General features: G+C 49.9%; 1 protein-coding gene across 2 annotated transcripts in view; it reads left to right on the forward strand.

The window, feature by feature from the left end:
• ABCF1 (ATP binding cassette subfamily F member 1) overlaps positions 1-25584 on the forward strand; it is a 370902-nt gene that overhangs the window by 159738 nt on the left and 185580 nt on the right. For both annotated transcript variants that reach the window (XM_086920711.1, XM_086920713.1), the window contains 5 exons: positions 8479-8574; positions 23152-23247; positions 23875-23997; positions 24132-24232; positions 24819-24904. In XM_086920711.1, the coding sequence (XP_086776837.1) occupies positions 8479-8574; positions 23152-23247; positions 23875-23997; positions 24132-24232; positions 24819-24904 (502 nt within the window). The remainder of the gene's footprint in view (positions 1-8478; positions 8575-23151; positions 23248-23874; positions 23998-24131; positions 24233-24818; positions 24905-25584) is intronic.

The raw sequence follows: 25584 nt of genomic DNA on the forward strand, positions 1-25584 counted from the left end.
GATGACAAATGGAAAGCAGCAACCTGGGTTACACCGCTTACCTTCACAAAACACTACTGTGTCAATGTGCAGGCAACACAACAGGCTAGAATGGGCCAAGTTGTACTAAAAACTTAATTTCAAACTGTTGCAACAGACACTGGTGACCACCGCTAGGGAGGTAACTGCTGTATAGTCTATTCATAAATGTACCATCTGCAGCCCATATGCCTCGAACGGAATATGCTACTTACCAGTATGCATCTGTTCTTGGCATAGAGGGCTGCAGAGTGGTACATGCCCTCCCAGCCTCCCCGGAAACCTGTGTCTGTTCCAACACTATCTTATTTAGATACACTTACATGGGCATTTCTCTCTGTATTCTATCATACTGCTCCATCTAACCCTACTATGGCAAAACAATCTAAGGATGGAGCCGATGCCCATGCGCACTAGCACCCAAAGGAGGAGTCATCAGTCTTGTGACGACAAAAGACTTCTCCAAGAGAAAAATAAGTGCAATCATCCGAGCCCAACACCAGATGGCGATCTATTCATAAATGTACCACTCTGCAGCCCTCTATGCCAAGAACAGATGCATACTGGTAAGTAGCACATTCCTTTCCATCGCTTGGCGCAACGTGTTTGCGTACGCCTTTCCGCCATTCCCACTGAAATCACGAGTCCTCAGAAAGATGAAGACCGAGCACTGCACTCTGATTCTGATTGCCCCGTTCTGGCCGAGGCAGCATTGGTTCACGGACCTTCATCGCCTCTCAGTTCAGCCGCCAATCTGTCTGTGTCAACATCCATCCCTGCTCACGATGTCCAACGGCCAAGTACAGCACCCGAATCTGAAATCCCTCAGGTTATCGGCTTGGCTCCTGAGTACTGAGAGTTCTGCCAGCTAGACATCCCGCAGGAGTGCAAAGATGTCCGCGCGAAGGCAAAAGCGGAGAGCACAAACAAAACCTATTCCTTAAAGTGGAAACGCTTTTGCATCTGATGTAAGGACAAAGGTCTACATCCCTTTCAGGCTACTCCGGAGCAACTACTACCATACCTGCTACACCTGGCACAGTCGGGCCTTGCGCACGCCTCCATCAGAGTTCATTTGGCGGCGATTTCACGGTATACAAGAACTTCAAAAGGGCCCTCTCTCTGGTCACACAGGTTAATAACAGTTCCTTAAAGGACTCTACAGATCCTTTCCTCGGCCACGGAGGGTTCCACCAACATGGCATCTCAATGTGGTCCTCAACCAATTGATGAAACACCCTTTTGAACCCATCCACAGGGCAGACGTCAAATACATCTCCTGGAAAACAGCCCTCCTACTGGCACTGACCTCCGCAAGAAGGGTCCGTGAACTACAGGCTCATTCCATGCAAGATCCCTTCATGCTGTTTAAGGAAGACAGAGTGGTTTTAAGAACGAATCCTCGGTTTATTCCTAAGGTCCCGTCGGACTTCCATTTAAATGAGCCTGTAGTCCTCCGATCATTCTTCCCAAATCCCAGCACTGCAGCTGAAAGAACTCTGCACTCTTTGGACCTGAAAAGGTGTCTTAAATTTTACCTTGACAAAACAGTTCAGGAAAACAAATCAGCTATTCATCGCTTTTAGTAGACCAAGGAAAGGCATGCCGCTTTCCAAACAAAGTATTTCAAGATGGATATCTTCGGCAATTGCCTTTTGCCACGACAGAGCCGGATGGCCATTGCACTCCTAAGTAAGAGCTCATTCTACAAGAGCTGTGTCCCCATCGGCTGCCCTGTTTGCTGGGGTGCCAATACTGGACATTTGCAGAGCAGCGACATTGAAGTCGCCGCATACCTTCACCAGGCACTATTGCCTGGATACGGTACTGATGCAGGATGCAGCAGTGGGCCAGGCTGTGCTTCGCCATCTATTCCATTGAGGTGAGCCTTCCTCCTTCCCGCCATCCTTTGCTGGTGTGCACATTTATTTACTTATTTCTTGTTATTTATTGATTGCTCATAGTCGCATGATATGTATTATCTAAAGACTGGTATATGCTGTTCCATCAGAAATGTGCATAATGTATTGCTTGCTACTCTGATTCAGGCATGTGAATCTATGAAAGACACCCATAATACTGGATAAGAAATGTGTTACTTACCTGTAACTGCAGTTATCCAGTATTGGTGTCTTTCATAGATTCACATGCTACCCTCCCGCCTCCCCTGGAAGGGCTCACTTATTTCTATAACCGTATTACGCCTACGTAATACGTAATACGTTGGTGCGTACGAAAATCTGAGAGACTGAGGCTCCTGACAGTAAGGTTCTAGAGGGAGGTGATAGCTGATTGGCTACCTTCTGGAATTTGGTCCTTTTTACAAAAGGACATAGATAGGCTACTAAGGTGAGGCCCTTAGGCCTATTTTTCTCTATATATGTCTATAGGACATTACTTTTCTATGTACCGGAGACTCCCGTCTCGACGACGGGGAATGATTCAGGCATGTGAATCTATGAAAGACACCAATACTGGATAACTGCAGTTACAGGTAAGTAACCCATTTCTTACTTACCTTTGGTAACGATATATCTATAAGAAACATTAGTTAGTTAGATTCCTTACCGACCCACCAATCCTCCCCCTGTTGCGAACCGATATCTAGGGTTAAGGTCATCCCTAGCAGGGCCCTAGTTTCATGGCACCAGTGTCTGTTTCTTGCATGGCTCTCCGTTCCTGGCACGGAAAGCCTTGTACAGAACTGACGCCAGGGCGCGAGGGTGGCGTCTAAGTACTCCGACGTCATCCAGGGCGGTCACGACGCCGACGACAGACGCGGAGCCGCAGACGACGCCTACCGACGCCCATGGGAACTGCTGATGAAAACTTTCCGGATCCAGTCTGAAGCCTGGGGGTTATTCTAATGTAAGGAATCCAACTAACTAATGTTTCTTACAGATATATCGTTACCGAAGGTAAGTAACGTGTGCATCAGGTCATCACATAACGTTTTCATATACGTAGCTGAATCACTGCAAATACAAATAATATCACTCCAATCTTTGTTGAACTTAGTAAGAACTTTTTACAGAAGCATTTTAAGTGATACTGTGTTCCATGCTTTCACCACTATCCCAGATGCTTGGTGACGGCACTTTTTTCGCATATACCTGTTACTACACCTTGCGTTGAATGTTTAAAGCCTCGGGTGTTTGGCAATTCACCCACTAACTACACTGAATTGCTAGAAAAGGAGGCTGATGTAACAAAGGTTTTCACCCATCCTTTGTCTGTGGGTAAATGTAATGCTACATATTGGGAAAGATTCTTATGAAACCATCCATATTACTTTTCAGTGGAAGAATCAAACATAGGAAATATCAAAATCGTATTTAATATTTTGTCTGATTCTCTACAGTTTATAAATTAATTAAGACCTCAAACATGCTTCTAAACTCTGCTTCCCTAGACGAAAGACCACAAAACTGAAACATTTAAAAGGAAGAAACAACAATATGTTAGCCCAGTATTTCTTGCTGCTATTTTGTATAACAAAGTTACATTGTACTGGCCCTTCAGGAAGAAATAAGAATGACTTTCACTCTCCTTTTCTTTTCTTTAAATGGCATTCAGTCTGTGGTTGTGCAGGTGTTTTTTCAGTGCTTATGTTTTCACTGGTGTAGGCTATTTTATTTTTGGTGGGGTTTTATCAGTTATAATAGGTTTTAACCTAAAACAGGATAGCCTAAATATGAACTATATAATTCTGATGAATGTTAATGATACAGTTTAAAGAAAAGACAAACTTGAATGTGTCTTGCTACTACATAGTATGACGATACGTCCCAAAAGTACTGTTCAAGATCTGGGATCACTGTTATACAACATTATCCTGTCCCAGCTTATCCCCGGACGACTCCTAATTCTTCAGCAAACCTAGAGTTCACTAAAATATTCTGTTTAACAAAAAACCTGGGAAGGACCACCATGTTGATCAGCACGATGGGCCCACCTTTGATAATGGAAGTTTACCTATTTTCCAATCATGTCCTGCAGCCCAGCAATCATCGGACCATAATTATCCTGAAGCACAATCTTTAGCTCTCCGCATATTTTAATCCCCTAGGAGTGTTCCACATTTTTCCTCCAGTGAAATCGAAAATTAACTTATTTCACTGAGAGTTTCTCAGAGCACCAGCATTAAGTTCTGGGTTAGTGGTTGTCTGCTGCATAAAGGATTACCTGATAACCCGGTCTACCAAGCTGTAGGCCTAAATGCAATGGGGACAGCGGACACCTCCCTGCATCGCTGCAGTGCAGAGGGAGGCTTCCATTTGCTCATACTCCCTGCCCTGGGTGAGGATTGTGCACGTGCTCCCTGGGGCAGGCAGATCAATATTAAGTCTATCTTCTGGTGGACCCGTACACCACTGGGGTCCATCTGCTTTTGTGCTCTCTGGACAGCCCCATCTCCTGCAGGCTCGCCCCCTTTTATCATCGGGCAGGCACTCTTCTAGGCACATCAGGTTAGCATAACAGCTTCTTCTGATGAGCACTTCCAACTGCAGATTCACCTCCTTTTGAATATTCTATAGCGGCCTCACTAGATCCAGAATACTTTGCAGCAGTGCTTCTGTGAGCCAAGAGGTGGCACCGTATGGCTCCACATTGGCTCTGACCCGCCCACAAAGGGACGGAGCGGAAGCACATAAATGCACCACCCTAGCGTGCTGAAATAAGTTCCTTTCTGCTGCTTCCTGTGACAAGCTCCACTCGCAACTTTTGTTGGTCTTTTGATGATCCTCAAATGTTTTTATGGTTTAGTGAACCACGTAGCTCCCCAAAAACTATTAGCTTCAAGTCGTGCTGCAACTGCAGGAAACAACTGTCAGTCACGGACCTGCGCAACCAAACTAGAAGACAGTGTTGACCAAATTATGCAGCAAGAAAAGGCAAATTATGTTGTTTATTGTGGCACATTTTGTAATAGTTGTCAATATTTAGTCATTTTAACACATTAACACTGTCTAAACAATGGTTCCATCTCATTAGTAGACCAGAGTATAATGCCCCTCAGTGTAAGATAAAAATCAGAAATCACAAATTGCACATACACTCTGTCTCCCTGTCTTACAAACGAAAGCCCCTGTTAACATGAACATGGCTTATTCGTAGATACCATACACAAACACTTCAACAGAGGGTCCTAGGGAAATCTCTACAAACCATGAGATCTACTATATCAGGAATTCCCAAACGTCTAGGCTAAATAGTAAAGACAGCATGCCTTAGATAGAAAAGAAAAGAATCCCATCAGCCCACATTCGTGGCTAATCTTAGTCATCTGGGATTGGTTGCACCATTCTTGCGACCAATCCAAAGTGGTGTCAAAACTCAGCTAGTTTCGTACCCCAGTGATCGGTACATCCACTCGCCAGTCTTGATAAGTGGTGCTGAAGGTTTGCTGTGCAAAAAAGTGAAATCCTAAAGTGCAAATGTTAAAATTGGCTACTAAGTTAATTCCAGAACTTTAATAAAGACTATCCTAGTGTCAAATCTAAAAAGAGAGCGCTAACAGTTTGAAAGGATAACTGTCATATGCAGGTCTACGTGTTTCAGCCAACAGGCTTTCGTCCGGACCAAATCAACCAACGCTACTGCAAAATTGTGAAAGTGTAATGTTAACAAATCAAATAGGTGCGATCCAGCCTACCATATCCTGTAGCTCCCATCAGGTAAGCAGACCGTACAGAAACTTTGGATTCATTCCCAGCTTTATGTGGGAGTACTCCTCACCTCTCCTGGCGACTGCTCAGGGAATGAGGCCCCGCTCTGTCCGTCGGTACCTCGGGCCATGCTGAGCCGAGATACCCCAGCAGTGGAGCTGGGGTTGCAGGCAAGTCGCTTCAGAATTCATTTGACTGTGTTTGTAGCAGGTGCTGCTTAACAAGGAGTTAAACCAGCAAGGTAGATGTTGTATGGCCTTGCGTAAACCAATAAGAGCCGATAGATCGGGCCTTAAAGAGGAAAGGCAGAGTGTGTATGACTGACCGTAGCCTGATGAGGCAGAGATTACATGACCCGACTGTAGCCTGAGGAGGCAGAGGGTCATGACCCGACCGTAGCCTGATTAAGAGATTACATGACCAGACCCTAGCCCTATGAGGCAGAGGTTGCCTGACATGACCGTAGCCGATAGATGATCTGGCCTTAAGGTAGCAAGGCAGAGTGTGCATGACCCATCCACAGCCTGATGAGGCAGAGGATGTACGACCCAACTGTAGCCGATGAGGCAGAGGGTGCTTGACGACCGTAGTCCGATGAGGCAGAGGGTGTCTGACCAGACCCGAGCATGATGAGCCAGAGTGCATGACCTTTTTGCATGACCTGACCACAGTCAAATGAGGCAGAGAGTGCATGACCTGATTGACCAGTATGGTGGCGAAGCAGGGGGGGCGACCAGGAGTTAGGCCATTGAGGAAGTGAGTGCATGACAAGACTTCAGTCCGGTGAGACAAAGGGTTCATGACCTGGTGTTAGGCTGATGAGGCAGAAGGCACCATGAGCAGGTGTTAGGACGGGGAAGTGAATAGGTGCATGACCAGGTTTCAGGGGAGCAAGGCAAGTGGGTGCATGATCGGGTGTTAGGACTGCGAGGTGAGTGGTGCATGACCAGGTGTCATGGGAGCGAGGCGAGTGGGTGCATGACCAGGTGCTAGGACTGCGAGACGAGTGGCTGCATGATTGGGTGTTAGGACTGCGAGACGAGTGGGTGACTGACCAGGTGTTAGGGTGGCGAGGCGAGTGGATGTATGACCTGGTGTCAGGGGAGCGAGGCGAGTGGGTGCATGACCATTTGTTAGGATGGCGAGACGAGTGGGTGAATGACCAGGTGTTAGGTCGGCGAGACGAGTGGCTGCATGACCAGGTGTTAGGATGGTGAGGCGAGTGGGTGCATGATCAAGTGTTAGGGCGGCGAGGCGAATGTGTGCATGACCAGGTGTTAGGGCAGCAAGGCGAGTGTGTGCATGATTGGTGTTAGGGTGGTGAAGTGAATGGGTGCATGACCAGGTATTAAGACTGTGAAGCAAGAGGGTGCATAAACAGGTTTTAGGGCGGCGAGGCGAGTGGGTGCATGATCAGGTGTTAGGGTGGTGAGGCGAATGGATGCATGATCGGGTGTTAGGACTGCGAGACGAGTGGCTGCATGACCAGGTGTTAGGACTGCGAGACGAGTGGCTGCATGACCAGGTGTTAGGACTGCGAGACGAGTGGCTGCATGACCAGGTGTTAGGGTAGCGAGACGAGTGGCTGCATGACCAGGTGTTAGGGTAGCGAGACGAGTGGCTGCATGACCAGGTGTTAGGACGACGAGACGAGTGGCTGCATGACCAGGTGTTAGGGTAGCGAGACGAGTGGCTGCATGACCAGGTGTTAGGGTAGCGAGACGAGTGGCTGCATGACCAGGTGTTAGGATGGTGAGGCGAGTGGGTGCATGATCAATTGTTAGGGCGGCGAGGCGAATGTGTGCATGACCAGGGTTAGGGCGGCGAGGCGAGTGTGTGCATGATTGGTGTTAGGGTGGGGAAGTGAATGGGTGCATGGCCAGGTATTAAGACTGTGAAGCGAGTGGGTGCATAAATAGGTGTTAGGGTAGCGAGACGAGTGGCTGCATGACCAGGTGTTAGGGTAGCGAGGCGTGTGGGTGCAGGACCAGGTGTTAGGACTGAGCGGCGTGTGGGTGCATGTGCAGGTGTTAGGACTGTGAGACGAGTGGCTGCATGACCAGGTGTTAGGACTGCGAGACGAGTGGCTGTATGACCAGGTGTTAGGACGGCGAGACGAGTGGCTGCATGACTAGGTGTTAGGGTAGCGAGACGAGTGGCTCCATGACCAGGTGTAAGGGTAGCGAGACGAGTGGCTGCATGACCAGGTGTTAGGGTAGCGAGACGAGTGGCTGCATGACCAGGTGTTAGGGTAGCGAGACGAGTGGCTGCATGACCAGGTGTTAGGGTAACGAGACGAGTGGCTGCATGAACAGGTGTTAGGACTGCGAGACGAGTGGCTTCATGGCCAGGTGTTAGGACTGCGAGACGAGTGGGTGCATGACCAGGTGTTAGGACTGCGAGACGAGTGGCTGCATGAACAGGTGTTAGGGTAGCGAGACGAGTGGCTGCATGACCTGGTGTTAGGACTGCGAGACGAGTGGGTGCATGACCAGGTGTTAGGACTGCGAGATGAGTGGCTGCATGACCAGGTGTTAGGACTGCAAGACGAGTGGGTGCATGACCAGGTGTTAGGACTGCGAGACGAGTGGCTGCATGACCAGATGTTAGGACTGCGAGACGAGTGGCTGCATGACCAGATGTTAGGACAGCGAGGTGAGTGGGTGCCTGATTTTTGTAACAACCAGATAATGTCACACGATTTGGAGTTGGTATTTCTAGCCATGCATGTTATAGTGAGATGTTCTAGCACTGCTAGTCTGTATAATCATTGCTGTTGTCTTCACTTCAGAATAAATATGCTCCATCCGAGGAGGACGACGACGATGTGGACATGGAGGAAGAGGATGAGGATGGAGCAACAAAAAAGACAAAGTCTGGAGACTTGGTAAGAGGGCGTACAGTGTGGAAAGTGGCCTCAGTGCAGCAGGAAGTGGCCTCAGTGCAGCAGGAAGTGGCCTCAGTGCAGCAGGAAGTGGCCTCAGTGCAGCAGGAAGTGGCCTCAGTGCAGCAGGATGTGGCCTCAGTGCAGCAGGATGTGGCCTCAGTGCAGCAGGAAGTGGCCTCAGTGCAGCAGGAAGTGGCGTCAGTGCAGCAGGAAGTGGCCTCAGTGCAGCGGGACCCCCATGTAAAGATCTGGTGGAAGTGTCCTCCTGTAGAGCGTTTGTGCAGCTCCATAGAGTTACCAGTGGGTTCTCTGCTTCCCACAGAGTGGGCGGAGCGGAATTACTTTTTTGTTTCTGGGCGTTGTGGACCAGAGGCCGAGATGTGCTCAGACTATGCACTTGTCTGTGAAAGTTTTTTTGGCACAGAGTGCTATATAGTCCTGTATTGGTATCAGCCCTGTATTAGATTTCTCTGAACGCCAAGCATGCAGTTTGTGAGGAAAAACTATCTCTGCAGGACATTCACCGCAGCACGAGTCTTCTCGTTCAGCTGCTGGGTAGGTGGGACGGTCGCAGTTGTGGAATACAAGGGTGTCCGTCATTTAGACGCGTTTCTCCACGGGCGCTCCTATTTGCTGCTAAAGCCTTCCAGGAGGCAAGACCCGTCTTCCAGATACTATTTTGGTTGAGAGTAAATGAATAAAATGTGTTGGTTAATTACTGTTTAAAATCATTGTACTGTATCGAACGAAGGTGCTTTCAAAGGAATGAGACAGTCCACTACAGGCACTGAGATACATGTAGTGTGATTTCTAATGAGGAAATATTTACCTTAACCACCCCCAAAACAAATCTCAGAACGTGCTGAGTAATCAGCTGAGAGAAATGCCTGAATCCGAACGTGCCGAGCAGTCTGAGGCTTTTTCTTCGGGGTCATGAATTCACAGGTGGACCCTTTCCTTGGTGTGTGCTGCTGTTTACTTCTAGTGTCCCGAGAGCACCGATACTGCGACTGAAACCAAGTATCTCCCGTGGGGGGTTTAAGTCTAGCTTCCTTTAGGGGTGAGGTGTGGAGACATACACAGTTTCACATATTAAATAACACTCACTGTCCAGGGTAGTAAAGGAGAGCAGTCTAAGCCTGCTGGAGGCGGTGGGGTGAGGAACTTACACAGCCGTGGGGTGAGGGACAAACAGACACAGCGTTGGAGGCGGTGGGGTGAGGGACATACAGACACAGCGCTGGAGGCGGTGGGGTGAGGGACATAAAGACACAGCGGTGGAGGCGGTGGGGTGAGGGACATACACAGCCGTGGGGTGAAGGACATACAAACACAGCGGTGGAGGCGGTGGGGTGAGGGACATACACAGCCGTGGGGTGAGGGACATACAGACACAGCGGTGGGGTGAGGGACATACAGACACCGCGCAGGAGGCGGTGGGGTGAGGGACATACAGACACAGCAATGGAGGCGGTGGGGTGAGGGACATACAAAGCCGTGGGGTGAGGTACATGCTACACAGCATCACACATTAAATAACACTCACTGTCCAGGGTAGTAAAGGAGAGCAGTCTAAGCCTGCTGTAGGCGGTGGGGTGAGGAACTTACACAGCCGTGGGGTGAGGGACATACAGACACAGCGCTGGAGGCGGTGGGGTGAGGGACATACAGACACCGCGCTGGAGACGGTGGGGTGAGGGACATACAGACACCGCGCTAGAGGCGGTGCAGTGAGGGACATACAGACACAGCGGTGGAGGCGGTGGGGTGAAGGACATACAAAGCCGTGGGCTGAGGTACATGCTACACAGCATCACACATTAAATAACACTCACTGTGCAGGGTAGTAAAGGAGAGCAGTCTAAGCCTGCTGTAGGCGGTGGGGTGAGGAACTTGCACAGCCGTGGGGTGAGGGACATATAGACACAGCGGTGGAGGCGGTGGGGTGAGGGACATGCTGCACACACTCCAGTGTAGTAAACTACAGAAGTCTAAGCTCATTTGAAGAGGTGGTTGGAAGGAGAAATTTACATATTAAATAACACTCAGTAAAATCACTGTCCAGGAGGAGTAAAGTGGAGCATTTGATGCCTAAAGTGTAAAACAATAGCTGGCTGTGAGAGGCACTTGTTAGCGCAATGCATCATGGGTATGGGGAGCTCAGGGAATCTTGGAGAGGAATCCTCTTCACAGCTTTCGATGCAAGCCTATCAGGACGCTCCTTTTCATGCATGTTGGCAGGGTTTAAGCTGCTTTGCTCCTCGGACGCTGCAGTGCAGACTCAGTTGTCTCTAGCGACCGATGGCCGACCTTTCTTGCCTTGGATATTCTTACAATGGGTGCTGCCCTTCGTATAGACAGATTTGCTTTTGCTCCATAGGATTATAAATCTATGAAATAATTTATTAAAATGAACACTGCAGCAGAGAATTATTTTAATATTTGACTATCAATGAAGATCGTTGGATGTTCAAGTATGTGTTTTTAGTATGTGGTGTTGTAGACCACATGCGCTGCACACTCCCTACGTCCAGTGCTGGGTATGGGCAAGTTGTGTTTTTTTTTTCTTCTGAAGAAGCGTTTGGTCACAAGATTCCTCCTGACTGCACCCTTCATCCACAATCCACCATGGCAAAGGCTTCCCCTTAGAGTTTTTGTATTCTGCTGTTGGATGCGGACATTTCTTCTTGAGCTCCAGGATTGCCAGGCAACATCAGGACACCGTTTGACACCAGGCAGCATCGGTACTTCATGTTCGACCAGGATCCCGGAGACCTGCTGTATTCCTATGAGAATGAGTGTGGAAAGGATAGCTGGTTGGGTGCACATCCTTCCAATTCTGACCTACTGTAATGCTGAATGTTCATGTTCAGGCCATCATCCGTTGTGTGACATTTGTCTGCCTCCACACCACAATAAATTCTCTAGTGCTGTCTTCAAGAACAAAAAGTCAGTTGGGTACATAAAAGTGTCACTGGTCACATTGCAAAATACAGCAATGGGGCCCGTTGAACCTGGCAGCACTTTGGCTCGTAGGGACTCCAGGAACGGAGCTGTGATCGGGGAGAGCCCTCTGTACTGGCACCTGATCATTCAGCGGATCGTTCCAGCACCATCCCCTTGGACTGGCACCTGATCATTCAGTGGATCGTTCCAGCACCATCCCCTTGGGTCGCTCCATTGTGGAGGAGGAAGAACACTCCGGGACTGACCCTCTGGGGTTCGGTCTCAAAAACACACACATGTAGGCTGAGCACTCCTCAGGAGGCGATCAGGCCCCAGGACACATCCAAGAATGTCTGCTATCCGGCCACAGTCCGTGAAAAACCCTGCTGCCAAGGGCCATCCTCTGTTCCAGAAGAGCCTCGAGCTGTAAAAAAGCCACCAGCCAATCCCCAGAGCACTGTGCCGATACCATGGATGCTGAAACCGGCAGTGAGGGCTGAAAAGCCATCCATGCCTGGCTTGGCGTCTAGTGAGCCGCTTGTGTGCATCGAGCTGGCAAAGAAGTGGATGTGAAGCAAAGGAGGCCTGCCCTCCAAAACAATTCTGCGCTCATACACCACAGGAGCAGGACCCCACTCTAGTTCAGTTCAGTAATTCTTTATTTCGATGATTAAAAACCATCATAAAAATACATTGTACAAAATACATTAATTACATTTCTGAACCGTACATGATTAAAAAAAGGTTAAAACATTTCAAACATATGCCATTATATACATCATTGCTCAGTCTCTTATGTTTCTTAATCTTACTGCCATCTTCAGAAAGTTCCTAATCGAGCACAGGGTACGCATATCACTAGCCTTTTGCAGAAAGAGTAGAGCAGTCTTGGCTTGAAGTAGCTTTGCCTCTTTTAAAATCTCAACAAGGAATCTACGACGATAAAAAGAACACAAAAGTACAAAATGAAGGGTGTCCTGCGGAGACCTATTGTCGCAGCCGCAGGCACCCTTCTGCTCAATTGTTAAAGTAAAACCTGACGGATAAGCTAAAATATTGTGTAACAAGTTGAGCCTAAAAGGACACATTAAAAGTCTATCCTGTTGGTTGTGCATTAAAAATAGATAGGGCTCCATGCCTTCTCCATTACTCACTAGACGGTGTGCCACAACCAATCTTTTTACTAAGTCAGAGCTTAATCTTCCAGATTCAAATTTTTCTAGTATCTGTTTTTTTTTTTAAAAAAAACCTTTATTTATAAAAGCACAGTACACAGCGTCTGCCTACAACCCCGCGGGGCCGGCCGCTATGACAAAACAGGATGGATAAAAAGGAAATTAGGGACAGTACGCTGTTAAAGCAATCTCTTGAGCATACACTGTCATGTGGAACATAGCACCATATCAAATAGGATAAAAAAGGTTTAATTTTATGATTTTGTCGAAAGGAACAACACACAAACACATGGTATCATACTGGCAAGGGTCGTAGGAGGGGGGGGGGATAAAACAAAGAGATAAAGGAACACATCTGGCAAGGGGGGGCGAGCATGAAGGGGAAAAACAGAGGAAGTACGGAAAACTGGAAACGGAACGTCAATCGTGGAGAAGAGGGGAGAGGAGCCTCATAATCAAGTGGAGGGGAGCAGATATCTCCGCAATACGAATTCCACTGAGCCCAGACCCTGGACCATTTCTTGGGACGCCCCCGTGCCTCATGCACAGTTTTTTCGCGGAACATGCACCAGTCCATGTTCTCCTTCCAGGCACTGAGCAATGGTGGTCTAGGGGTGCCCCAGAGCTGAGCTATATCTCTCTTCGCGACCATGTTGCCCAGAGTGACCCAAAGCGTCTGGGCAGCGTTGCAATCCGAAGGCTCCCACACATTAAGCAGACAACGTCGTGCTTCGGGAAGGAGGGGGATCCCGGTGACACGACCCATAACATCATGCACTCTAGACCAGAAGGCCGCGATCATTGGGCATTCCCACAAAACATGAAGGAAGGTACCATCCATACCGCACCCACGCCTGCATCGTCCATCCGAAACTAAACCCATTCGTACCAGACGCATTCCAGTCACATACACACGGTGGAGGATCTTAAGCTGGACAAACCGATGCCGAGCCGGGATAGCCACCTCCTTGGGGGAGGATACAGCGGACTGCCAGTCCTCGTCGTCGAGTTCGAGCCCGTCAGCTGTCCAAGAAGCACGAAGTTTCTCAAGTTGGTCAGCCCTGTTGTTGACGAGCTTTTTATATATTAAGGAAATCGTGCTATCGGGGACATGGCCGTTCAAGACACGATCCTCCAAAGGGGATGACTGCGGAATATCGGTACCAGGGGGAAAGACGGAGGACAAGGCATGTCGAACCTGCATATATCGGAAGTGCTCCCTGTCGTCGAGCCGGTATTCCAGTTTCAAAACAGCGAAGGACTTCACAGCGCCCATAGATCCTCCACCTTGCTAATCCCAATCATGTCCCACTTATCAAACCCTTTCGTCTTCCACAGGTTGCCCAACCGATCCGAGTCATACAGTGGCGTCATACGCGTCAACTTACCACCCCAGCCCGTGGCCACAGTAGCATCCCTCCAGGCCCGCACCGCACACTTCGTTGGACCTGTAAGGAGCCGGACGGGTGACTTTGAATACAGAGCCCTATTAAAGTTGCTGCCGGGCAATAACAGTTTATCCAGAGCAAAGGCGGGGGCAGGTTCCGGAGAGTACGTCGCATGGTTGATAGCGCTCAGGTGTGAGGCCCAGTAATAGCGTCTAATATCTGGCAAGGCAATACCACCATCGTACCATGAGAGGGTAAGCTTGGACAATGCAATACGGGCACGACCATCCCAAATCAGTTGTCGTTGTAGACTCTCGACCTCACGAAAGTAGCGAGCAGGGACAGGGTCGAAAAAATTCTGCAGGGCGTAAAGAAATCGGGGGAGCGACATCATTTTGAAGAGCGCCGCTCGGCCCAATGGAGATAGGGGCAACTCACGCCACCTTCTTACGTCCTGCTTGAGTCGGCGGAGCGGAGCATACAGGTTCCGCTCGTAGCGAACCGAAGAGACCGTAGAGACTTAGATCCCCAAATATTTGAAGCCGTCCGTCGCCACCAAAATGGGGAACCTGCGAGGCAGAGGTGGCAAAGCCCCGGCTATAACATAAACACAGGACTTGGTCCAATTGATGACTAATCCAGAGTTCTTACCGAAGGACGTAAGGACGTCGAAGAGGACGTTAAGAGACTTTTGAGGGGAAGTGAGATAGAGAAGGATGTCATCGGCGTACAATGAGACGCGATCCTCGAGATCTGGCGACCACCGGATCCCCTTAATCGAGGGTTCCCACCGAAGCCACGCCGCAAGGGGTTCAAGCGCGAGCGCAAATAGAAGCGGGGAAAGCGGACAGCCCTGACGAGTGCCACGACCTAATGGGAAGGGGTCAGAGCATCTGCCATTTACCACAACCTGAGCCAGTGGTCGTTCGTAAAGGAGCCTGACCCATGCAATAAAATTAGGACCAAAGCCAAACTTAGCGAGGGTCGCCCAGAGATAGGGCCACTCGATGGTGTCGAAAGCCATAGTGGCGTCTAGGGAGGCCACCACCGCCGGCTCCGCGAGAGTTGCGGCCCTCGCGAGAACACCATGAAGCCTACGCAGGTTAAGGGCCGTGTTCCTGTGCGGAATGAAACCGGATTGATCCGGATGGATCAGGTCGCAAATCACCTTCAACAGCCGATTGGCTAGAACCTTGGCCAGGATTTTGGGTTCCGCGTTTAGCAGGGAAATGGGGCGGTAGGAGGTACAACGGTCACTAGGCTTGCCATCCTTATAAATGACCACTATGGTAGCTAGGCGCTGCTCAAGTGGGAGGCTACCAGCCTCAACCGCATCGAGAAACATGTTGCGTAGATGGGCGGCCATCTTATCCGGGCAGAGTTTGTAAAGTTCGATGGGCAACCCGTTCGGGCCCATCGCCTTACCCGAGCGTAACGATCGGATGGCAAGGGCAATCTCATCTACGGTGAAAGGGGCCTCCAAAACAAGGCCATCTTCCTCCGACACAGTAGGCAGAGCTATATCACGCAATAACAGCCTGGAATCGGCCTCATCACGATCACTAACAGGAGTATAAACCTTCCGGAAGTGGTCCACAAAACATTCAACAATCTCGCCTGGGTCGGAGACATTCTCACCAGATTCGCGAACAATAACAGGCACAACACGACTCGCTCGTTCAGCCTTATCCAGCCATGCCAGGAGTTTGCTGGCTTTGTCACCCACATCATACAGCCGGCCCAGTTGATTTGCGCACATTAACTTAGCAGCATCAGTGACACAAGCCTTGTAGTCAGCCTGTTTTAATTCCAGAGTGTGCAACAGTGCAGGCGTGTCGTCCCCACCCAGCTCACTTTCAAGGGCAGTGATCTCAGTCTCCAGGGCCAGAACAGCCTCCCTTTTAGCCCTACGCTCAGCGGTAATGAGAGATAATGCGGAACCCCTGATAACTGTCTTAAAGGCCTCCCACAGGACAGTAGGGGAGGTGACCGAGCCCACATTCTCATCAAAATAACAGTCAATTGCCTTCACCATATCGGAGCGTAGTCGGGGGTTTCGGAAGTGCCAGGGAGGGACAGGGGGGACCCTGTTGCCGAGCAGACCACCCACCGAAATCCGGACCACCAAAGGGGAATGGTCCGAGATACCCCGGGGAAGATGTCGAACCTCCCGGACAGTGGACAGAGTGGAGGCCAACATAAAGAAATAGTCTATACGAGAGAGGCTGCCATGTGCACCAGAATGGAAGGTATACTGCAGGAGCGACGGGTGCAGCGAACGCCAAACATCCACCAGACCAAAAGTATCTGCCATCTCATTGAGCCACATCTGGGATGGCGGCAGGACTCTAGAGGGCAGCCGATCAAATTCGCCAGACATAACAGAATTGAAGTCCCCGCCCATGATTAACAGTCCATCAGGGTGACCAAGAAGAGTCTTGCCGAGGTCGGCGTAGGTGGTAGCTTGCAGCCCCGGGGGAATGTACACAACCACTAGCACAATTTGTTTACCCTCCCACCTCCCGGAGACAGCAGCATACCGCCCCCGATCGTCCAATACAACATCGTCAATAGCAAGGGCTAGGGAGGACTTCACCATGATACCCACTCCCCGGGACCCAGAGGTGAAACCAGCATGTGCGACCAGTCGGTAGCCTCGATGGTCGAGAGCCTTACAAGCATTACCGATTAAGTGGGTCTCCTGAAGGAACACAACATCAGGGGCATCTCTTCCCCCCCCCCCCCCCCCCCCCCCCATAGCAGCAAAGGCAATCCGCCCCAACCCTCCCCCACAACCCCAAGTTCGGAATATTTGCGATCAGTGAAATACCATGAAAAAAGGAACATAACAAACAAAACGAAACACAACCAAGTCCCCAAGAACCATCCCCCAACCAAGAACCCGTTACAACACCCCCCACCCTGCACCCCTGCTGACTAAAAAGCCACCCCAAACTGCAGTGTGCCTGTCGCCCCATCTGATCTACACAAAGAACCCCCCGAGGAGGAAGGGAGAAATCACCCGCACCCGCACCGCCACGGGCATAAACATAGAGCCCACAGTTAATTTACGCTGTAGAGTTCGTAGTCTCAAGTCGGACCTCCGGGGGCCCATATCACTCCTGGGCCGTCGCACCACCTTCCGCACCACCAGGGCCACCGCTCTCAGAGTCATCCGTCGGCAACGAGTCCAACCAGTCAGCAGCCCGGTCCGGCTGATCAAAAAAATAGGCACGTTCTCTGAACTCAATCCGCAATCGAGCTGGAAACAACATGGCGTACTTCAGTCCCCGGTCCCTTAGACGACGCTTCACTCCGAGGAACCCAGATCGCTGTCGTTGCACTTGGGGAGTGAAATCAGGATAGATGGAGATAGAGTTATTGTCGTATTTCAACGGGCCGTGTTTACGGGCGGCCTGTAGGATAGCGTCTCTATCTCGATAGTGAAATAGCCTTGCGATGATAGGCCTCGGCGGGCCTCCTGGCTTCACTTGCCCTCCTGGGAAACGATAGGCACGCTCTACGGCAAAGAACTTGCTGAGTCCAACTGGAGCGAGTTTAGCAACTATAAGTTCCTCGACCAGTAAATCGATTGAGGCAGCACCATCACTTTCCGGCATTCCAACCAGGCGTATGTTGTTCCGCCTGGCCCTATTGTCGTAGTCCTCAATGCTTTTGAGCAGTAGGTCGTGCGAGGAATGCAGATTCCCGATCTCGGATTGCGCCTCCGCCATGTCCGTCATCAGACTCGACGCCTTCAGGTCTAGTGCCTTCACCCTCTCGTTCGTCTTGGCCAGGTCGGCTCGAATAAGAGTGACATCCACAGCCACCGTGTCTATCTTGGACACGATGGCTTCGTATTGTTGACTCATATCAGCCTTAAGTCCAGAGATGGCAGCCAATCGGTCTTGGAGTGACACTTCAGAGGAAGAAGACATGTCCGTTGAAGGGCCTTCTGAGCCCACACTGGTGACACCGGGGGAGCCTCTCGGCTGGGTGTAGCGCTCGATCATATTAGACTGGATCGACCCCCCCCCCCCCGGGTTACAGTCTTCCTGCATTTTTCCGCCTCGGGTTTCGTCGCCATGTCGCAGTCAGCGGCGGCCGAGGGCACCAAAGTTCAGCGGGACGATGATAAGTCCAGAAACTCTGAAGTGTAGTTCGAAGAGTGAATACCACAGGCCTCCTTGCCAGTCAAAAGATGGAAAGCGTTCACTGTGAGAGTGGCAGGCGAGGACAAAGTAGGAGGAGACAGAGACGATGAGGCCGGAAACCGAAAGTGAAAGTGGCACACCACCGGTGGGCCAGATGCCAGGCAGCCGTTGTTGTTGCATTACAGCTCGGCCATGGCAGGCAGCCGAGGCCCCGGTTGCGTCAGTGGTTAGGCCAGAAAGTTGAAGACGACAGAAAAATGGTCCACAAAGTCCGATTTCGACCAAAAAAGGATCAACAGCATCAGTGCGAGTAGTACTTCAAAAGCCCGTCAGAGTGATCAGGATAATTGCAGGATAGATAAAGAAGGGCGGCGCGGGTCTCGGGAGCTCTCTGCTCACGCGACCATCTTGGATGCCCGCGTAGCTCCTCCCCTAGTAGCTGTTTTTTGACTTGATGTCTACATAGTGTGGTAATGGAAGTCGGACCACTGAAAAGTAACGACTGATTGATGATTCCCAGTGTGTCCTTGATATACTTCTGCCAGGGAATTTGGAGGCAGTTGTCTTTTTGTAAGCAATCGCCCACTATTACTCTACTTAGCTCAGCTTCGGGGTTCACCCAAATTCTGAGCCATGTCATAATAGGCCTCACCTTCACCTGGTCTGTAATAAATGGAATCCCAAGCTCAGTGTGTGCAATTCCTGCTGGGGTGCTTTGTGATATCTTCAGGATCCTACGTAGGAATTTATCTTCCTCCAATTGTAAAAGTCTTACATCCCTAAAGCCCCAGACCTCTGCACCATATAAGGCCTTTGCAGTGCTTACAGCTACATATAGCTTCATTACTTGCACTGGTGACCAGCGACCCAACCTTCGGGCAAAGTTGAGTATCGCACCGTTTGCGGAGACCAGCTTTCTACACCTTTCCTCAATTAAAAAGTCGAACTTTATCTCCCCGTCAAATAGAAGGCCCAAGTAGGAAAAGGAACTTAGTTTCTAGTATGTGGGACCCTATTTTGAATACAAATTTCCTACAGGGTTTCTTGCCCGCCACCATCACGTAGGATTTGTTCAGATTCACGGACAGATCTAATTTGTCCATGAATTCCACGAACCCATCAACGAGATGTTGTAGACTCAGAGCTGTTCGTGCAAGCAGGACCGCGTCATCCGCGTACAGCAGTACCGGAATATGACGCTTTCCTGCGTTGGGGCAATCCACATTTAAAGCAACCAATGTTCTCTCCTCCGCGCTGGTGCACGGGAAGGGATCAGTACTACATTCCCCCCCCCACCCCCCACCATCCGTGCTAAAGCGGACCTTGGCTGTTGTGTTCCAATGTAATTCCATGAGAATGTTGATGAGTCCGGGATCAATTCCCAGGTTGCTCATCATGGCCCAAAGTTTACTCCTGTTTACATTATCAAAGGCCGCAGCCAAATCCATAAATCCCATATAGAGTGTACCTTTGCTAGCCTTTGTGTATTTTGCAGCTAATAAGTAAAGGTTAAGGCATTGACCCCACTCTATTGAAGAATAGGATGCTTGTCTGTGAGAAGGCAGTCTCCGAAGAACTCCAAGCATGCCACAGGTCTAGGAAGCCCAAAGAGCTAGGGCATCCGCCAGGAACTCAGCCGTCACTTCTCAGCTCAAGGCCACGACCACTACAGTCGCCGTGTATGTCCACATCACCACTGGGATCGCGCCACACATTCTCTGACGGATCACAATAGCATGATGTAGGAAGCTGGCTCTGTATATACTCTACCAAAGTGAGGTGTAGTGTGCACAGAGTCCAGTGGAACCCCAAAGGCAGGCAGAGGTAAAGTTAGATCTTGCTCTCTATTTGCAGTAGTGTGGGCGAGCAGTAAGTGTGAGAAAGTGCCCTCTTTCTTGCATGGTTGCCCCCACTTTTTGCCGAATTGCTAATGTTCTTTGACTGAGTGTGCTCTGGGCTCCTTTAATCAGGTTCCCAGGGCCTGTGTTCCTTCCCTAAAAACTGCATTGAAGCCTAGACCAAATTGGCATCTCTGGCCACAGGTCAGTTGCTGGTAAATGGTACCCTAGGTACCCAGGGCACTGTGTCCAGAGAAGCCCCTAAGGGCTGCAGCACTAATTGTGCCACCCTTAGAGGCCCTGTACCCTGACACACACACACACACACTGCCTTTACAGGCTGCGTGTCTTGGTGCAGAACAAAGTGAAGAGTCGACATTGCACACATCCCTGGCATAGGTCAGCCACCCCTCAAGCTGGGTGCCCTATGCCAGTGGTGAGGGTACAGATGCATGAGCCCTGCACCCCTACGTGTCTGTCTATTCTTAGACATTGTAAGTGCAGTGATGCCATAAAGAGTATATGGTTCTGGTAGTTTGTTATTACAAACTCCATAGCACTATAATGGCTTTACTGAACCCTGGGAAGTTTGGTATCAGGCTTCTCAGCCCATTAAACCCACACTGATGCCAGTGTGGGATTTAATGCAAAATGCACTCAAAGGGCAAGATGCCCCCTGAAGAACAACCTTACACTAGTGTCATGGCTGAGTGGCTGCTCGCCAGCTGCCACCCCCAGGCATTTTTCTGGACCTCTGGGTCGAGAGCTTGCCGCTCTTGGGTTGTGAAAACAAAACACAACGTGGGCAGAGGTGCCAAGCCTCCTACCCCAGGATGGGCAGGGTTCACAAATGAGCAGCTTCAAAGGCATGCCGCCTTTGAGCTGATCCAATCATTTGCTGCTCCCAGCAACAAGCCTCCACCGTTCTGAACCCCACTTAGGACGGGAGAATCAGCGGAAAAACTAAGATAGGAGGAGAGGTGTTCCTACCTTTGCCAACGTCACCCCTGAGGTGGGGAGGCGAGGTGAAGCACAACTCGCTCCCCACCATTTTGAAGATGGGGGGGACCCAGACAACCAGAGTGAGGCTTATGCGCTCACCCACTGGAGGGTGGCATAATAGGGGGTGTACCCATCCCAAGGAAGGGAGCCATTGGTCCCAACCTGTACCTACCTGAAACGCCCCTAAATTTAGTATTTAGGGCCAACCCTGAACCGCGCCCCCCTAAGACAAGCAAGAAGGACCGAGAGCTGTACTGCAGGACGAAGAGGACGACGCCAACTGACTTGGCCCCAGCCCTACTAGCCTGTCCCGACCTCAACCTGATCCAGTAAAGCTTTGGCGTGTCCAGCAGCCCCCAGAAACCCGGCGGACCTGCCCTGCCTAACCCTATCAAGACTGTCTCCCATGAGCACCGGATTTGCTCACCAAACAGACTCTGGTTCCAGCCAGGTTCTTGAGTCTGCACTACTCTGCACCCTACGCCCATGGCCAGAGTTCGAGGGGCATAACACCAAGAGGAGGTCTCCCCGGCGAGCCTGACCTGGGATCCAGTGACCCCCGACCTGCCTCCAGCCGACTCCTGCAGCCTCTATCGGGAGGCTCCCCCCCCTACCACGACCAGGAGCTGGTAAGGAAACCTGAGGCCAAAAGACACAGTTGCACCCTACTCTCCAAACCTTGGGTGGCCCAATTAATGATGTCCAGGCAACCCCCAGCATCCCACCTTAACTCTCAAACCGGTAGTCTCCTCCAGAAAGGCTTCGTGCCAGAGCCTGCAGTGTTTGTTGTGACCGGAGAATCCCCATTGAAAACAGGGCACCCGACTCCAAAACAGCACCCTGCAACCTGCTGCCCCTGTGCCGTTCTGGGTGCACCTTGTGTGTTAGCTCGGATCCCCTTTGCCCTGAGCTTAACCCCAGGAGCTTTGCTCCCACATCCAAGTGGCTTCCCCGTGAGCAGCCACCAACCGGAGGCCCCCTCTCCCCATTGGATAACATTGGGCCTCAGAACGCTGCACCCAGCCGCCCTAGTGCCTCTGAGGGTGTTCTCTGAGTGCATCCTTGACCCTGGGGGAGCCCTTGTTCTAACCCCAGAACCCCAAGTCCCAAAAGCAAGTACTTACCTTTAATCAGATAACTTAGTTTTCTCCTATATGCAGTTACTGCTTTTCTGTGAAAATAGTTCTAAGTGTGGAGTTGGAAATAATATGAAAACTCAAACAAGTGTGTTTCAATAATAAATTGCATGACTTGCCTCGTTCTAGGAGTAAGAAAAGTAATCTGAAAAGTAATATAACAAATACTCACAAAGTACTTCCAAAGTACCTGTACAGTAATTTCAACTGTTTCTGAACATTTAACCTACCTGTAACCAAACAAGTTGCATTCAACTGCATTATTCTTGAAAGTACTATTTCACTTACCTGTGCCAGGCCTGCTTGGTTCTAGAAATAAAATGCAACCAAGAAATAGTTTTTACAAAACAAATTGGTCTGAAGTTCAGTCTTAGAGTGTGTGACATCATTTCTTGTCTGAGTGTATACAAGAAATGCTGAAAACTACCCTCTGCTAAAGCCATTACTTCTCGCCCACACTACCACAAATCAAGAGTAGGCATTATCTACTTTTACCACTTACCTTTGGGGATCCACTGGACTCTGTGCACACTATGCCTCACTTTGGTATAGTATATACAGAGCCAGCTTCCTATAGGGAGCACTTGTGCTTGGAGTTGCTAAGTGGCTGAGCAGTTTCGAAAGAGTGGAATTTTGTGTAGACCATGTATGCAGAACCACATAGCTTCAGAGGTTGAACGTCTGGATGTGGCTGTGCAGGGATCAGCAGTGTAGAACCAGGAGTGAGCCAGCTGGAGCAAAGCTGCAATCTGATTGGCCAAGCTCCTTCTGGAACAGTATGGGTTCTACTGATGACCGTGCATCAGATAGCCGCAACAGTGAATGCTGTAGACGTGGCTCATTGTATGTTGGCCTTGGATGGATTGTCTCTAGACTTCCCCATGTTCTTCTTTTATCTAGTTTTTGTCGCCTGATTATTGTGTTTGTTTCCTGTGCAGTCTGATGATGAAGATGGGGAAAGAGACGACAAAAAGGAAGAAGATGATCCTTATGCCAACCTGAGCAAGAAGGAGAAAAAGAAGATGAAGAAGCAGGTGAGTTTCGGGACCTGGCCTTCGTACTAGCGCTGGCGGTGAAGCGTAGAGATGCAGAGTTACAGGCAACTGTGTTACGTGCACGCCAGAAGGCTGGTTCAAGAAACAGTACATGTGAGGTTGAAGTGCACGGTTACGGGTAACATTAGTGGTCTTTAATGCAGGGAAGGGGAAAGTGGTGGAAGAGACACTGTGTCCTTTCAAGATCTATCATAACTCATACAGGGCATGAACTCAATGCCATTCGTGAAGAAACCCTCTGTCTGCCCTTGTTGCACCCGTTCTGGTTCATTCGTCTCTTCAACAGGAGAGGGTGTAAGATTTGAAATGGCTGCCGATTGTAGGGTGCCTGTGGCTGGCCTCTGTGGCTGGTCACTGCTTCCCTCCAATCGACAGTCGGCGATCTCTCCATTTGAGAATATTTGTAGGTGAATTGATGAACACAGCTGGTACTCTGTAAAGTGTTGAGCTTCTTTGCTGAGTGAGAGCTGCAAAGGTGTCAGGACGTCTGCTCTCAGCTCCTGAATTCTCCTTTATGTAAACAAATGCTCTGATTCAAGGCTCTGTTAGACTCTCCATATGATGCACTGTACACTCGCCAACGTCTCAATATATTTTCCATTACAGATTGATTATGAGAAACAGGTGGCAATGATGAAGCAAGCAACTGCAGAGGAGAATGACTTTTCAGTGTCTCAAGCGGAGCTATCCTCCCGACAGGCCATGCTGGAGAACGCCTCTGACATAAAGGTAAGCAAGGACCCTCCCTCCTTTTTTGCATGAAAGTAAGCGTTTTCTTTGCCCCATTGGCATCCCCTGCACCAAATGATACTGCTTACCTTTATTCACGCCATGCACTTGCTGATCGTCCTTTTGTCTTCCAGCTTGAGAAGTTCAGCATCTCGGCTCACGGCAAGGAGCTGTTTGTGAATTCTGACCTGTATGTGGTTGCTGGCCGCAGATATGGTCTTGTGGGACCAAATGGGTATGTTCTGCCTGCTCCATAGTTCTTATCCCTCTGCCCGCAGTAGAGTAGGACCTCCACCCCGCTATGGCTATAAACCTTCCCCTGTAGATAGCTTATAGATCTTGTACTGTTATTTACATGTAGGCTTGTAGTGTGTGCCCTCGATGGCTCATAACGCTCATCCTCGTTGCAATGAATTAATACTGAATTTTACTCCCATGTTTAACTGGAGTTCTGAGATTCCAAAACTCAAACTTGCTACACATGTCGCAGTTGAGTTTCTCTTTTTCTTTCTCTTTCGCTCCTCTTGTACCCCCGAAGTATAAAAATAAAAACAAAAAGTAATCCTTGAACTTGCTTCTGAATCATCGCATCACTGAGCACTCCTGACCAGTCTATGATGCTTTGTGCCTTCTGAGCACTGGCCATGAGTTCCAAGAGTGACGGTTCCAACACTGATCGTGAACTGCCAATGATCTCCCAAAATGACATTCCCAACTATGTTTGAATACTGGCTGCCGTCTCCCAGAGCAGTTCAGAGCACTGGGATGTGTCCTGTCTCATGACATCTGAACACTGACCTCTTTTTTTTTTTGTGTCTCAGCAAAGGGAAAACCACCCTCTTGAAACACATTGCGAACCGTGCACTGAACATCCCGCCCAACATTGATGTGCTGCTGTGTGAGCAAGGTGAGTGCGGGCTTGGAACCGCCAGGGGCTTCAGAAGGGTCTGACTGAGGTGCTGGGGAGCCGCCAGATCAGACACCGGTCCCAGCTCTGTGTGAATCCTACCTGAAGGCAGGTGCTGTATGGATCGATGTGGCCTCGATAAATGCCACATGTAATGTTTGCGGGAGCTGCGATGTCTTGGGTGCTAAGGAGGTGCGACAGGTCTCGTGAGCAAATGGGGTCTTGTTGACGTAGTTGCTCATGGGTGCTGAAGGTGATTTCTTAGCAATCATTGTCTCTGGGGCCCAAGGATGTGAGACTTGTAACAGCTGATAACCAGATATTCTGACGGGTTCCCCGTAAATTATGTTCGAGGCATGTGGGCTGCTGAATTCATATCTATTGCATAGAGTGCCGCCTAGTGTTGGGTCCGGATGATTGCACATTGTTGTCCTGGAAGAGTCTTCGAAATATCACGAGATAGGTGGCTCCTCCCCTGGACTACAGTGCGCATGGGCATCGACTCCTTCCCCAGATTGTTTTTTTCCGCCATTGGGTTCGGATGCATATTTGATCACTCAAGTTGGGAATCAATAGAAACTTTTCTTTTGGCCCTAAGGCCTTTAATTATCGTCGGTATTGTCTTGCGATCGGTGCCCAGTTCTGTTCCGGCTCAGTTCCCGAGTCGGACATCCAGAGGA

The sequence above is a fragment of the Lissotriton vulgaris genome, chromosome 5 (genome assembly GCF_964263255.1).
Source record: "Lissotriton vulgaris chromosome 5, aLisVul1.2, whole genome shotgun sequence".
Lineage (NCBI taxonomy): Eukaryota > Metazoa > Chordata > Amphibia > Caudata > Salamandridae > Lissotriton > Lissotriton vulgaris.